Here is a 13,700-nt window from a genome sequence, read left to right as displayed (position 1 = left end):
GTGGTGGCGCACGCCTTTAATCCCAGCACTTGGGAGGCAGAGGCAGGCGGATTTCTGAGTTTGAGGCCAGCCTGGTCTACAGAGTGAGTTCCAAGATAGCCAAAGGTACACAGTGAAATCCTGACTCAAAAAAAAACAAGCAAACGTATCCAAAACATTGAATGCTAACCCTTCCACACCCCAACCCTAACCCCAACAACAACCCTCCCCACACACACATACAGACACACACACAAATAAGCCATGGACTGGGCTCTGAGGTCATTCCTAGCTCAGATGTTCTGCATGTTCTATTTCAGATCTTGTCTAAAGCTTTGGGTCTCTCTCTGCCGTGCTCAGGTGTGTCACTATCTGGCCTTCAGCTTTCCCAGGTCCCTACTGCCATCACTCAGGACATTAACTCTGCGTCTCTCCGTTCTCTCTCTCAGCTCCTTTCATATTTGCCCTTTGATGACCTGAAAATCTCCGGTAAGCCACTGCTGTGTACTGACTGAAGCTAGGATGGACCGCCACCTCTTCCCACCTGGAAGCTGGAGCCGAAGCTGCTGCAGTTGGGACCCAAGCAATGTCGCCCTTCTGCTGATGCTAGTCCTGGGGCTAGCGTAGTCCTAAAATACGATGAAGGATTACAAATGTGGAAGAGCCAATCTGGAGAGAAGAACTTCCCAGGTGGCCTGGATGGAGATTCTTGAAAAACCCTCAAAGCCATTGGTATCCTTGAGGGAAGCCTCCTTCCTTCTGTTAAAGAGGGCATGGGCTGAATTTGCCGGCCACCAGGAAAAGGGGATGAGAAAACAGACCCCTGAGGGGTCTTACCTAGAATACCTTTGTGAGTGTGTTTGACACTGGGGTCTGAACCTAGAGCCTCCCCAGCCCAGTGGTAGGCAAGCTTACTGTCATGGAGCTGTGTCCCTGCCCTCTTTTCATTGTTTATTTTGTGATAGGATCTCACTGAGTTGAATGAGATGGCCTGGAACTCACTCTATAGCCCAGGGAATCATCTTTGAACCAGGATCCTCTTGTCTCAAGCCTCCTGAGTATCTGGAATTATAGGTCTGGTGGCAGTGGGCCTGAAAAAATACAGATATCTAAAGACTTCAAACATAAGGCTCCCAACTGAACCTTTGAACTTATTCTAATATGACACTAAAATGGAAGAGAGAGGCTTTAAAAAAAAATGTTTCCTTTCTACAGTTGTATGTATAGGCAGGCCTGACCTGTGACTCCCAGGTAAAGACAGAGAGAAGGAAACTGACCCCCTGAGCAAGAGCAGGGCCTTGCTGGGTATGGTAGGAGGCCTGATGGTTTCCTGCCAGCACAGACACATCTCCTTCATGTGGAAATGCCCAGGGCTGGAGAGTGAGAAAGAAGAATATTGCTGAGGCACACATCCCTGGAGAAGCTTGGGGATGTTGAGCACAAGAGAGCTGCAACTTCCCCCCCCCCCCCATTCCACTGAGGGCCCTGCTAGGTCAAGCCCGTGACTGGCATGAAGAAGGAGAAGAAATAAACCACCATAGTTTCCGATGCTTAGCGCTTATAAGCGCTAAGCAAACGCATCCTGTGCGTGAGATAGATATTAAAATCATAAACAACTAAATAATGCGGTTATACGTTGCAATGGGTGCCGGGAAGGAAAAAAAAAAAAAAACACTTGGCAGAAAGGAGGACTATGGAGTGGGTGAAGGATCATTCTTTGGGAAGCTTCAGACGGGGGTCGTTAGAAATCGGGATTCGAGATGAGCAAAGAGAAAGACAGCATTGGGGAAGGCCTCCGGTGAATTAAAGGAACTGAAAACAGGCCAACGGGACACAAGGTTGGGCAAGTGGGTGAGGAGGACGCTCCAGGTCATGCAGAACTTTGAAGGACCTTCACAGGTACTAGGGGGATGATCACTGCCGCAGCCAAAAAAAGGAAGGAGACATCAATCATTATTTTAAAATGGGAAAACTAACATAAGGGGAAGTACTTGGGTCTCAGATACTCAAAATTCCAGTCCACTAGGTGGCAACAGTCATCATCCCTCTGTCTGGGATGGGTTGGGTTGATGGCTGAGACTATTCAAGCTGGGAAAGGGAGAAGGTCCCAATTGGAGTTCCCCAGGGGGACCCGGGCCGGGTTTGCCTCCGGGCCGCGCGGGGGCGCTGTGGCCGGGGTGCCGCGAAGGGGGGCTGAGACGGGGAGGAGGCGGGAAGAGTGAGTGCGGCACTTCCGCTGGCTGGCTGACTGGCTGGCTGCTGGAGCAGGCGGCAGAGGGAGCGGAGGGAGAGCTCGGCCCGGGGACTCGCATTCCCCGGTCCCCCCCGCCCCTCCGCCCCACGCGGCTGGGCCATGGATGCCAGGTGGGGGGCTCGGGCAGCCATGGCCCACGTGACCGAGACCCCGGGGCCACGTGACCGAGACCCCGGGGCTCGGGTAGCGGGATGGGGGGGGGTCTCCCAGCCGCGGATCCGCGTGGCACTATCGGGAGCCCGGTGTGGATGGGCACGCGGCGTGGGGCCTGCACTCCTCGGGGGACTTCGGGATTGTCGCGCGGTGGGGATGCGGGACTGTGACTCTTCGGAGCGGGAAAGGGGGGGCGGTGGTGCCTGTGGCCTGAGCTGGCCGCGCGCTGCAGGGAACAGAGGCGACCTATGTGGCTGGACAGGCGGGGCCGCCCCCGGGAAGGGAGGAGGTTCTGTCTGGCCTGCGCCGGACCCCCCAAGAGAGAGAGAGGGAGAGAGAGGCTCTTTGTCCGTCCTTCTGGGCTGCAGCGGAGGGGGCGGGGAGGCCACCGGGCACTTCCCCTGGTACAGTCCCCTCCGGAGGGCAGAGGGGCAGAAGAGCTGCAACCCTGATCGTGGCTTCGGCTGTCCCAGCAGATGGTGGGCAGTAGTGGTACTCGCCACGCTCCCTTCCTTGGGAGCAGGTGGAGAGTCACCCGAAGCCCCTCCGCAGTCCTGGACACAGCTGTGGCTCTTCCGCTTTTTGGTGAATGTGGCTGGCTATGCCAGCTTTATGGTGCCTGGCTACCTCCTGGTGCAGTACTTAAGACGGAAGAACTACCTGGAGACAGGTAATGTGGCCAAAGGGTGGGGAGACAAGTCCGGTTGCAGGTGTTGGCAGGTTGGGACTTGGAAAGGGAGGGAGGCCAGTAAGTCAGACAGTGGGGTCAGGCTGGCTGCTCTGGAGAAGCTGTGGACTTGACTTCTGTGTCGTCTTCAGGCAGGGGTCTCTGCTTCCCCCTGGTGAAAGCCTGTGTATTTGGCAATGAGCCCAAGGCTCCTGATGAGGTTCCCCTGGCTCCCCGGACAGAGACAGCAGAATCCACCCCCTCTTGGCAGGTCCTAAAGCTGGTCTTCTGTGCCTCGGGGCTCCAGGTAAGAAGACAGGCTTTCCTTCTCTTCCCAAGCTGGGTACAGACAGCCAGGGACTTAATGAAACCAAGTCTGCCCTGTCCACCCCAAATTGTTGGGTTTGGTATGGTTTGTGTCCCTATAGGACACAGACCCATCCTGAAAGCGAACTTTCATTTCAGTACCTCCTTTAACACCTGTACTGAAATAAAAGTTCATTGTACACACTCACGAACCCGTGCGATGTCTTATACAGTGTGGGAGAAGCCCTGCCTGAGTTATTGTATTTTTTTCCCCTATGCCCTTATTCTGCTCTGTATGCTGTATCGTAGTTTGAGTTTGAGGAATCACTGGCTAAACTTATATCCCCCTGAGCTGCTTCCGCTATTATTATTATTCTGAGACATATTATTTTGAGACAAGGTTTCACTACGCAGCCCTAATTACTCCAGAACTCACTATGTAGAACAGGCTGGCCTCCGGCTCAGAGATCCACCTGCTCTGCAAGAGCTGGGATTAACCCACCACAACTCTTGTTTTGACAGAATCTCACAGGCTCAGACAGGCCTTGAATTTACTTTTTTCTTTTCTGCTTTTCCAGACACAGTTTCTCTGAGTGGCTCTGGCTGTCCTGAAACTTGCCGCCTATACCAGGCTGGCCTCAAAATCAGAGATCCAAATGCCTCTGCCTCCAGAGTGCTGGGGTTAAAGGCATGTGCCACCACCTCCAGATGCAGGCCTTGAACTGCCATCCCTCCTGCTTCTTCCTTCCAAATAGCTGGGGTGACAGTGTGTGCTACCATGCTTGGCTTTCTCCAAAATTTTGTCAGTAGGATTTCTTTGTGAGGGAGGCATTCAGAGTGGAATATATGTTGAATTACAAGTATCCAGACCTCTCTGAGGCTTCCAGACATTCCAATTTCTTTTTTGCGTTAATTCAAAATAAGTAAAACATTTTCGGTGGTATATTGAGCCAGCTCTAATGGGCTTGCATCATGAAGGTAGACAGGGTGTGGTCTTAAAGCAGGTGCCCCGGTGCCTGCAACTCCATTTGATTCCCCACAAGGTGAACTGAAGCTTAGGAAAGAAGCTCCTCCCTCAGAGGAACCAAAAGACTAGTTAGTGTCAGTTACATCACATGCAACCAACTCCAAGGAAGCGGGAAATCGAGACCTCAGCCTTTCCTTCTCTTTTTTTTTTCTTTTTTTCTTTTTTTTCTTTTTTTTTTTTTTTTTTTTAAAATATTTATTTATTTATTATTTCTGAATACACTGTAGCTGTCTTCAGACACACCAGAAGAGGGCATCAGATCTTATTACAGATGGCTATGAGCCACCATGTGGTTGCTGGGATTTGAACTCAGGACCTCTGGAAGTGCAGTCAGTGCTCTTAACCACTGAGCCATCTCTCCAGCCCTCAGCCTTTCCTTCTCATTTCCTGTCGCTGTTTTCCACCCTCCCTCATGCAGGTGTCCTATCTGACTTGGGGTGTACTGCAGGAAAGAGTGATGACCGGCAGCTATGGGGCCACAGCCACATCACCGGGCGAGCATTTCACAGACTCACAGTTCCTGGTGCTAATGAACCGTGTGCTGGCACTGGTCGTGGCAGGCCTCTACTGTGTCCTACGCAAGCAGCCCCGTCACGGTGCACCCATGTACCGGTACTCCTTTGCCAGTCTGTCAAACGTGCTTAGCAGCTGGTGCCAATATGAAGCACTCAAGTTTGTCAGCTTCCCTACCCAGGTGCTGGCGAAGGCCTCCAAGGTGATTCCTGTCATGATGATGGGCAAGCTGGTGTCTCGGCGCAGCTATGAACACTGGGAATATCTGACTGCTGGCCTCATCTCCATTGGAGTTAGCATGTTTCTTCTGTCGAGTGGACCAGAGCCCCGGAGCTCTCCAGCCACCACACTCTCTGGCTTGGTCCTACTGGCAGGCTATATCGCTTTCGACAGCTTCACCTCAAACTGGCAGGATGCTCTGTTTGCCTATAAGATGTCATCGGTGCAGATGATGTTTGGGGTCAATTTATTCTCCTGTCTTTTCACAGTAGGGTCACTACTGGAACAGGGGGCCCTACTGGAGGGGGCACGCTTCATGGGGCGACACAGTGAGTTTGCACTGCACGCCCTCCTCCTGTCTGTCTGCTCTGCCTTTGGTCAGCTGTTCATCTTCTACACCATCGGACAGTTTGGAGCTGCTGTCTTCACTATCATCATGACTCTGCGCCAGGCTATTGCCATCCTCCTCTCTTGCCTCCTCTATGGCCATACTGTCACTGTGGTGGGGGGACTGGGTGTGGCTGTGGTCTTCACTGCCCTGCTACTCAGAGTCTATGCCAGGGGCCGGAAGCAGCGCGGAAAGAAGGCTGTGCCCACTGAGCCTCCAGTGCAGAAGGTGTGAGGAGTAAGGACCCTCATTACTCCCATCTTCTGAGGCCCCGGCTCAGTACCTCAGCTTACAGCTGAGGACTGGAGCCCTGGGGAGCAGCCTCTTTCACCTTGCCTTAAGAGCCCCACTTCATGGAAATGAGCTGTGGGTGTTGGGTTAGAGGTGACCCAGAGCTCCTCCCCCACTCTCTGAAATCTTAACTGGTGGCCAGGCCAGCCAGCACCAGGGCTTTGCTTACTCCCTCTAACACCCATCCCTTGAGGCTGCCAGGCACCAGCTGGGAAGAGCATTGTTTACAGGCCATACAGTTCCCCTAGGGGCTGTTGAGGATGGTGCTGTGTCAGAAAGGACAAAGGCCTCCCCAGACCAGTTGGGGTCCAGTGTTACTTGAGCAGGTTTTGGTACTTGGAAGTGTCACCCTTTGCTCTTATTTGATTAAACTGCAGCAGTGACTTTATAGCTGTGTTTTGGTTGGCTGAAGGGGGCTCAAAGGGTGTTAGGATTACCCCCCTTTTTTTTTTGGATTTTGGAGATAGGGTTTCTGTGTAGCCCTGGCTGTCCTGGAACTCACTCTGTAGACCAGGCTGGCCTTGAAATCTGCCTGCCTCTGCCTCCCAAGTGCTGGGATAAAGGTGTTAGGATTATTCTGAGTTCAAAGTAGACAAGTACCTCTCATCACCACTTCAACACAACTCAGGGAGTCCTGAGTGTTACTTTACAAGGAGAGCAGGACTGTATAAAACTGCATCTTCTTTATTTGCATACTTTTAATTTCAGAACAAAATAAAACAAACAAAAAACCACAATCCACAACACCCAACCCTGCTATTCTGTGGGAGGGGATCTTCCTGCCTTAAGGCTCAAGGACAGGATAGGAGATTCTTGTAGACATGAGCCAGTGGGTCAGGGCCAGTCAAGGCTGCTGGGGGAGCCGCAGGGATACTATACAGAGGGCAGGGGTTGCTGGGAGCCTTTAATCCACTTCTTCCATGCGAGAGGCATCCTCATCACCTTCCAGTGGGGGGATCTCATCAGGAACAGCAGCACTGGGCTCTTCCGCAGTGACCTCATCTTCATCAATGCCTAAAAAAAAACATGAGATTTAAGCCACATTAAGTCTGCCCAAGGGTCCAGCCAGTTCAACACTTGCCACCTGGAGCTCCCAAGCCAGACTCACCCAGGCCCAGTTTAATCATGCGGTAGATGCGGTTCGAGTGGGTTTGGGGATCCTCAAGTGAGAAACCAGAGGAGAGCAGGGCAGTTTCAAACAGCAGCACGACCAGATCCTTGACAGCTTTGTCGTTTTTGTCCGCCTCGGCCTTCTGCCGCAGGGTCTCCACAATGGGGTGGTCAGGGTTGATCTCTAGGTGTTTCTTGGCCATCATGTAGCCCATTGTAGAGTTGTCTCGAAGTGCCTGAGCCTTCATGATCCGTTCCATGTTGGCTGTCCAGCCATAGGTGCTTGTCACAATGCAGCAGGGGGAAGACACAAGCCTATTGGAGATTGTCACCTGTGGGCAACCAAGAACAATGACAAGATGTACATTTGGCTATGTAAAGTATCTTGGGTTGTTAGGAAAGAATGGCAGGCAGATGACTACTAAACCCTACATCCTCAGGAGGCTGAAAGTGGCTTGAGTACAAGGATTCAAAGATAACCTGGGCAACACAGCAAGGCCTTTTCATGCATGAATTACTGTTTGTGTGTAGAAACTTTTTTAACCAAAGACAGACTATTGCTGATGTCTGGCCTGCCTGGCACCACTAGCTATACAGCAGATATATACAGATATATACAGCTATACAGTCTTCCCAGAAGACTCACTTTTTCAACCTTCTTGTCCAAGATCTCCTTCATGAGCTTGCAGAGATTCTCAAACTTTGCCTTGCTCTCCTCCATCTTCTTCTTCTCTTCCTCATCCTCTGGTAGCTCCAGGCCCTCCTTAGTCACTGAGACCAGGCTCTTTCCATCAAATTCCTTGAGCTGCTGCACGCAGTACTCATCAATAGGCTCAGTCATATAAACCACCTCAAAGCCCCGCTTCCGCACACGCTCCACAAAGGCAGAGTTAGCCACTTGCTCTTTGCTCTCACCTATAGGAATAAAATATGACTCAATGGCCAGAAAGGCCTCCACACCGCCACTTCCCAATCCCCCAAGTCCACAAGGCAGCTCTGACCAGACCCAAGCTCCAACATACCAGTGATATAGTAGATGGACTTCTGTGTCTCCTTCATGCGAGACACATACTCTGACAGGGAAGTCATCTCATCTCCAGACTGAGAGGTGTGATAGCGAAGGAGCTCAGAGAGGCGGCGACGGTTCGTGGAATCTTCATGGATTCCAAGCTTTAAGGGCAGGGAAAGAAAGAGTCCAATTATGAACTGGAAAAAAACAACAACACCCCAAATACAAAATAATTTAGAGAGCACTTATTCATCTTACCTTTAAATTCTTGGAGAACGCCTCATAAAACTTCTTGTAGTTCTCTTTGTCTTCAGCCAACTCTGAGAAGAGCTCAAGGCACTTCTTCACAATGTTTTTGCGGATGACTTTCAGGATCTTGCTCTGCTGGAGCATTTCTCGGGAGATGTTCAGAGGCAGGTCCTCGGAGTCAACCACACCACGGATAAAGTCTGCGATGAACCAGACAGAAAGCAGGGAACAGCTGGATCAGAGCTGGTCTAAGCCACAGAGACTCTGGATCAGGGAGTCTCAGCTATATGCTGAGGTCTAAGATGGGTTTGCCTGTCCTGCACACCCCGAGCCCAGGAGCTACTCACTGAGGTACTCAGGGATCAGCTCATCACAGCTGTCCATGATGAACACACGACGGACGTACAATTTTATGTTGTTCTTCTTCTTCTTGTTCTCAAAAAGGTCAAAGGGAGCTCGCCGGGGAATGAAGAGCAATGCCCTGAATTCCAATTGACCTTCTACAGAGAAATGCTGAAATAAACCCAGTAATACATTTTAGGACAGGACTGCTTCAAGCCCCAATATCAAACATCTGACACTAGAGCACTGTCAGTGCCATACTCCTGAAACACAGGATAAGCAAACAGCCCTAACACCAAATAAACCTAGAATGCTGGCAGCAAGAAGTGTCCCTCCAAGCAGAACCATGGCTGTAATCAAGGTGGTGGCCATGACAGTAGGAGTGATTGAGAAGAGTAATCCAGTGTTCAGATATGGCCACCACCCCAATTCTCACCAGAAAGGAGAATGTGAAGCCACTGCCAATCAGATCTGAGTAGCTCCCAGGGTAGTCACATGGTTCTGTGGCTTTCAGTTCTCAGCTACCAACCAGTTGAGCAAGTTGTTCCTTACCACTTCCAGCCTATGCATCCCTCCTTACAAAACATGGAAGGCTTCTCACCTTGACTGCCAAGTGGTCTTCCCAATCATTGGTGAGGCTCTTGTAGAATTCACCATATTCCTCCTGAGTGATGTCATCTGGGTTTCTGGTCCAGATAGGCTTCGTCTTGTTCAGCTCTTCCTGGTCAATGTACTTCTCCTTGATCTTCTTTGTTTTCTTTTTCTTATCTTTGCTGCTGTCATCCTCCTCATCAGATCCCACATCTTCAATCTTTGGCTTTTCCTCATCATCCTTCTCTTCCTCCTCTTTCTCACCTTTCTCTTCCTCTGCCTCATCATCACTGATCTCCTTCTCTCGCTCCTTCTCCAAGTAGAGGGTGATGGGGTAGCCTATGAACTGGGAGTGCTTCTTCACCACTTCCTTGACCCTCCTCTCCTCCAAATACTCTGTCTGGTCTTCTTTGAGGTGAAGAATGACTTTGGTACCCCGGCCAATGGGCTCACCTACAGAGAAGAAATCACACGACATGAAAAACTACAACAAAAAGACTCAACCAAGGACTAATCTGCTAAGATTTCTCCGTGTAGCCCTTGCTGACACACCCACCTGGCCATTTCCCAAGTGCTAGTATTCACCACCCCTCAAAAATGAACTTTTAGTGACTACAATGCTTAAGGTTTCTTGAGTTCTACCAAGCAGTGCAGACTGCCGCCTCACCATGGTCAGCACGGACGGTGAAGGATCCGCCAGCAGCAGACTCCCAGGCATACTGCTCGTCGTCGTTGTGCTTTGTGATCACAACCACTTTCTCTGCCACAAGGTAGGCCGAGTAGAAGCCGACACCAAACTGGCCAATCATGGAAATGTCTGCACCAGCCTGCAAAGGGAGTAAATGTTAAGGTCAGCAAACTGGTTCTTGTACAAGTACAACCACTGCTAAGCACGGGTACCAGTCAGTTCAATTTCCAGAATCTAGGGGTCAAAGCTATCCTCTGACCTCCCCATGTACTTATTAGAAAACCAACCACATATCCTAGACAAAAAGCAGTAACAAATGGCCACACACCTGGAGAGCCTCCATGAAGGCCTTTGTGCCAGACTTAGCAATGGTTCCCAAGTTATTAATGAGGTCAGCCTTGGTCATGCCAATGCCAGTGTCCACCAAGGTCAACGTGCGCTCCTGAGGGTTGGGGATGATGTCAATTTTCAGCTCTTTCCCGCTGTCCAGCTTGGAAGGGTCTGTGAGGCTCTCATACCGAATCTTGTCCAGGGCCTGTGTGTACACATTAAACAGACACATCACTCCATTTGTCCAAGCAGTCCCTTCCCTCCAACATCAACTGCGGGATTACTCTTCTCAACCACTCCCACTGCCAGTGTTACACACACTTGTGGGCAGTCTCAGAAATTCAACAGAATACTCACATCAGAAGCATTAGAGATCAACTCCCGGAGGAAAATCTCCTTGTTTGAATAGAAAGTGTTGATGATGAGAGACATCAGCTGGGCAATTTCTGCCTGAAAGGCAAAGGTCTCCACCTCTTCCTCTCCATGGTGCACTTCCTCAGGCATCTAAAGATGAGAGATTACCAAACGGCTATTGTTGACTCACATTTTATACTTCAGTTCAAACTTCTTTAATCTGGGTAGCGTCCATTCCCAACACTCCCAAGAGATAAGAGCCGACATTTTTAAAAAGGGCTTCGAGACTAGAGTGACAAGACAAATCAAGGATGAGATTTTTTTTTTCAAACAAATGCCCAAAAGTCAAGACTTTCTGAACGGCTCGCTGGCTCTGAACAGAACACCTGCCGATATGGTAAAAATACAGAATGAAGTAACTAACATTAAGAACCCCGGTACATACATACATTCCTTCACTACAATCTCTTCACCGGGGTGAGGAACAACTTTAACTAGCAGCCTCCCATACACAAATTTGTGCCGTTCCAGCCAGCAGGGCAAGAGAACCCGAAGCTGTAGTCGTGGAGGCGCTCAAGGGACAATTAAATTAGGACAAAGAAATAAAAATCTCCACCACGACTCCACTCACTGCGCAGAGCTGCACAGGCCGGAACACAAGTAAAATGGTGGCCCTGCCGCCCAGCGACCCTCGTCACTGCCGGACATGCGTCGGCAGGAGCCACACGAGGAGGGGGCGCCATTGAAAGCCCTCCCACCGCCCAAGCATCCGGGCACTGGGGCGGGGCGCCCAGGCTTCCAGAACAATCTGAGCTCCCGGGAGGGGAGGAGTAAACGAGGGGAGGGACCTACGAATCTTCCCGTGCCTACTCCCTCCCCGTTTCTCCTCCCTGCACAACTGAAAACGCAGAAAGATCTGGAAAGGGAAAACGCAGCGGGTTCCGGCGTCCCTGCCAACCCGAGGACCCCCTCCCCTTCCCCTAAACCAAGCACGTTGGGAAAGGCGTCGGGGGAGGTGGCCGGGCCCTGCTCGCCAGGCTCTGCTGAGTCACGCACAGCAGCCCGCCACCGCGCGGACCCTACGGACCCTGCAGCCGCGCCCGGAAGTGGAGGGCAAACATGGCAGCGTCCCGGGTCGGTGGCTACCACGTGCGGCCGCCCACCACCTGGCCGGGCCGCAGCCCCACCTCACGCTCTGGGGGAACCCACCCGCCCCGGGGCAGGCTCGCCGTGCAAGCCCGCCGGGAGCCACCACGGGGACCTGGAGACATTCTAGGCACGCTATCCCCACAGGCCGGCCGGCCGGGAAAGGACCCTTTAGGATAGATGAGATGGAGGAGGCAGGAACCCCGGGGAGAAGCCCCGGGAGCCGCCGGGCACGGGAGACCGCGGCCTTACCTTGACGGGAAAGCCGAGTGGTAGTAGAGAGCAGGGTAGTGGGCCCGGACCACGTCCGACTCGCACGGCAAGCCTAGGCTGCGCGGGGGTGACTCAAGAGAGCTCCCAAACGCCCCCGACCGCCCTATATAAGGCGAAGCACAGCCCAGGCCCCGCCCTTGGATCCCTCCGCCTTAAAGGAGTGGCTGCCAGCCACGCACCTGCCGCCGCCCGCCCACCTTGACGTCATTGTCGCAGATCGTGGAGGTGGTGGGGAGGAGGGACCTGGGGCCCGGCCTGCGAGTCAAGGCCGAATTAACACCGTTTTGCACCCCCATTTCTGCATGAGTAGGGCATGTCCCCCTCAAGATGGTCCGGGAGCATGCATGCATATGCTATTAGGGGTGTATCTGCGGGTGAATACCCTACGGACTGCCTCAGAAAACTCGAGGTAGGCTCTTCCACCCCCCCACCCCAATGTCCAGTACTCAGGGGACGTCTGAAAGAGAATGGAGGTGGCCAACTCGGCTGCCATGTCCAGACCCGATCTTACTAGAATGTTCCCTACAAATCGCACATCAAGAGGAAAGGCGGATGATAAATTCCTTGTCCCAACTTTAAGGAGTTCTCCCACCCCGACCCCCACCCTCCCGGGTACAGCACAGCTGAAGGCGGCGTGGAGCTTCTCCGAGGGGAGGGGCGCGGGCCTGGGCTGGCAGGGACTCTTTGGCGGCCTGCGGCGGAAGGAGCAGCGGCGGCGGTGCTGCGATTCCTTCCAGCAGTTTCTAGGCCTGTCTCGGCGGTCTCGGCCCCTCCCCACGAGGCTCCACCTCCTCTGCTGCGGCGGGGGGCAGTGTCTTCACCGCCGTTCGCCAGGCTGGTTTTTTCTGCCTCGATCTTAACCCGGGAAGATATTTTTCCTATGTCTCCGTACCGTGGGCCACGGTTGGACGACCCTCTAAGCGTGGCCCTGGGAGGGTCACATTATTGTGGGGGTGTGGAGCGCAGAGGGAGGGATGGCTGACCCGGATCGGTCACAGGGCACGGAGGCTGGGGGATGGGGGTGAGTGACTGCGGACACTTTTCCGTGAACAGAGACCAGAAACCGAATGGTACTGGGTAGAACACTCCCACCCCGCAGCCTCCCCGGTCGCCCACGTCCACGGCGCTCGGGGACGTGTTCCCTCCCTTTGCGAGCACAAGCTGTTTCTCAAGCTGGTTTCGCTTTTCTAACCCTCTTCCCTACTGCAGCTCTTTGGACCTAGAGAGGAGGAGGTCCCCGTCTTTGCAGATTAGCGGGAGCTCTGGGCATCCACATGAAGATGCTGTTCACCGGGCTGGCCCAGTTCCAGGAGCCAGAACCGAGTTGTGCCAGTGCTTCTGTTCTTAAGGTGGCCCGCCATGCCTTGCCTGCCCTTCAGCCTGGCCTTTTTCCTAGGCCGCATCTGGAAGCTTGTTAGACCGATGAACCCTCCTGGAAAGAATGGCCACTCAGCGCTCTGTAAATATTCTCTGCTCCCTTAGCTCACACTGGCCTGGGTCCCCGCACCACCGCCCCTCACCTTTGTTCCTTGCTTGCATACATCCTAAGAGTGCATTCATTGTTAAACAGTAGTTGCTTTCTTCTTTGCCTCTGTCCACTTCATCCTGCACTGTTATCCTCTCCTTAATTGTGTGTGTGTGTGTGTGTGTGTGTGTGTATGAAGCCCATAAACAAATCAATGTATGTGAAGACAGTGGATTGGATTGCTCGAAAGGCCCTAGGATCCATAAACTAAAAGCAGAAACTTCAACACGCATACCTTCTCTCAGCAAAAGGAGCCTAGCTGATCTCTGGGTAGAGTGTTTCCCCG

General features: G+C 52.5%; 3 protein-coding genes and 1 long non-coding RNA gene across 6 annotated transcripts in view; 3 read left to right on the top strand and 1 right to left on the bottom strand.

Moving 5' to 3' along the window:
• Positions 1-1,600, top strand: part of Nfkbie (NFKB inhibitor epsilon) — a 7,278-nt gene extending 5,678 nt beyond the window's left edge. Inside the window, exon 6 of one of the 2 annotated variants that reach the window (XM_028766706.1) lies at positions 497-1,600. In XM_028766706.1, the coding sequence (XP_028622539.1) occupies positions 497-583 (87 nt within the window). In that variant the 3' untranslated portion in view covers positions 584-1,600. Of the gene's footprint in view, positions 1-428 lie in introns of both variants that reach the window. The other variant, XM_028766705.1, reaches the window with a different exon arrangement.
• Positions 1,601-2,206: 606 nt separating this feature from the next.
• Positions 2,207-6,534, top strand: Slc35b2 (solute carrier family 35 member B2). Of its 2 annotated transcripts, XM_028766559.1 has the most exons (4): positions 2,207-2,343; positions 2,863-3,056; positions 3,206-3,360; positions 4,805-6,534. In XM_028766559.1, exons 1-4 carry the CDS (start codon positions 2,333-2,335, stop codon positions 5,738-5,740), a joined length of 1,296 nt encoding a protein of 431 aa, XP_028622392.1. In that variant the 5' UTR covers positions 2,207-2,332; the 3' UTR covers positions 5,741-6,534. The 2 variants fall into 2 exon arrangements, with proteins under 2 accessions (XP_028622392.1, XP_028622393.1); XM_028766560.1 differs by lacking the exon at positions 2,207-2,343 and having other exon boundaries at positions 2,822-3,056; positions 3,210-3,360.
• Hsp90ab1 (heat shock protein 90 alpha family class B member 1) lies at positions 6,462-11,957 on the bottom strand. Its single transcript, XM_028766558.1, has 11 exons — positions 11,869-11,957; positions 10,474-10,620; positions 10,115-10,321; positions 9,766-9,925; positions 9,109-9,551; positions 8,513-8,678; positions 8,175-8,365; positions 7,930-8,077; positions 7,554-7,822; positions 6,906-7,239; positions 6,462-6,811 (listed from the first exon to the last, which is right to left on the bottom strand). Exons 2-11 carry the CDS (start codon positions 10,618-10,620, stop codon positions 6,702-6,704), a joined length of 2,175 nt encoding a protein of 724 aa, XP_028622391.1. The 5' UTR covers positions 11,869-11,957; the 3' UTR covers positions 6,462-6,701.
• Positions 11,958-12,152: 195 nt separating this feature from the next.
• Positions 12,153-13,492, top strand: LOC114620424. Its single transcript, XR_003711319.1, has 2 exons — positions 12,153-12,298; positions 13,099-13,492. It is a non-coding gene; the product is annotated as an uncharacterized LOC114620424 (long non-coding RNA).
• Positions 13,493-13,700: the final 208 nt, after the last annotated feature.

Source organism: Grammomys surdaster, unplaced genomic scaffold (genome assembly GCF_004785775.1).
Source record: "Grammomys surdaster isolate TR1022 unplaced genomic scaffold, NIH_TR_1.0 169, whole genome shotgun sequence".
Classification (NCBI taxonomy): Eukaryota; Metazoa; Chordata; class Mammalia; order Rodentia; family Muridae; genus Grammomys; species Grammomys surdaster.
The sequence above is the reverse complement of the archived record's forward strand: the minus strand, read 5'-3'. Positions and strand labels throughout refer to the sequence as shown.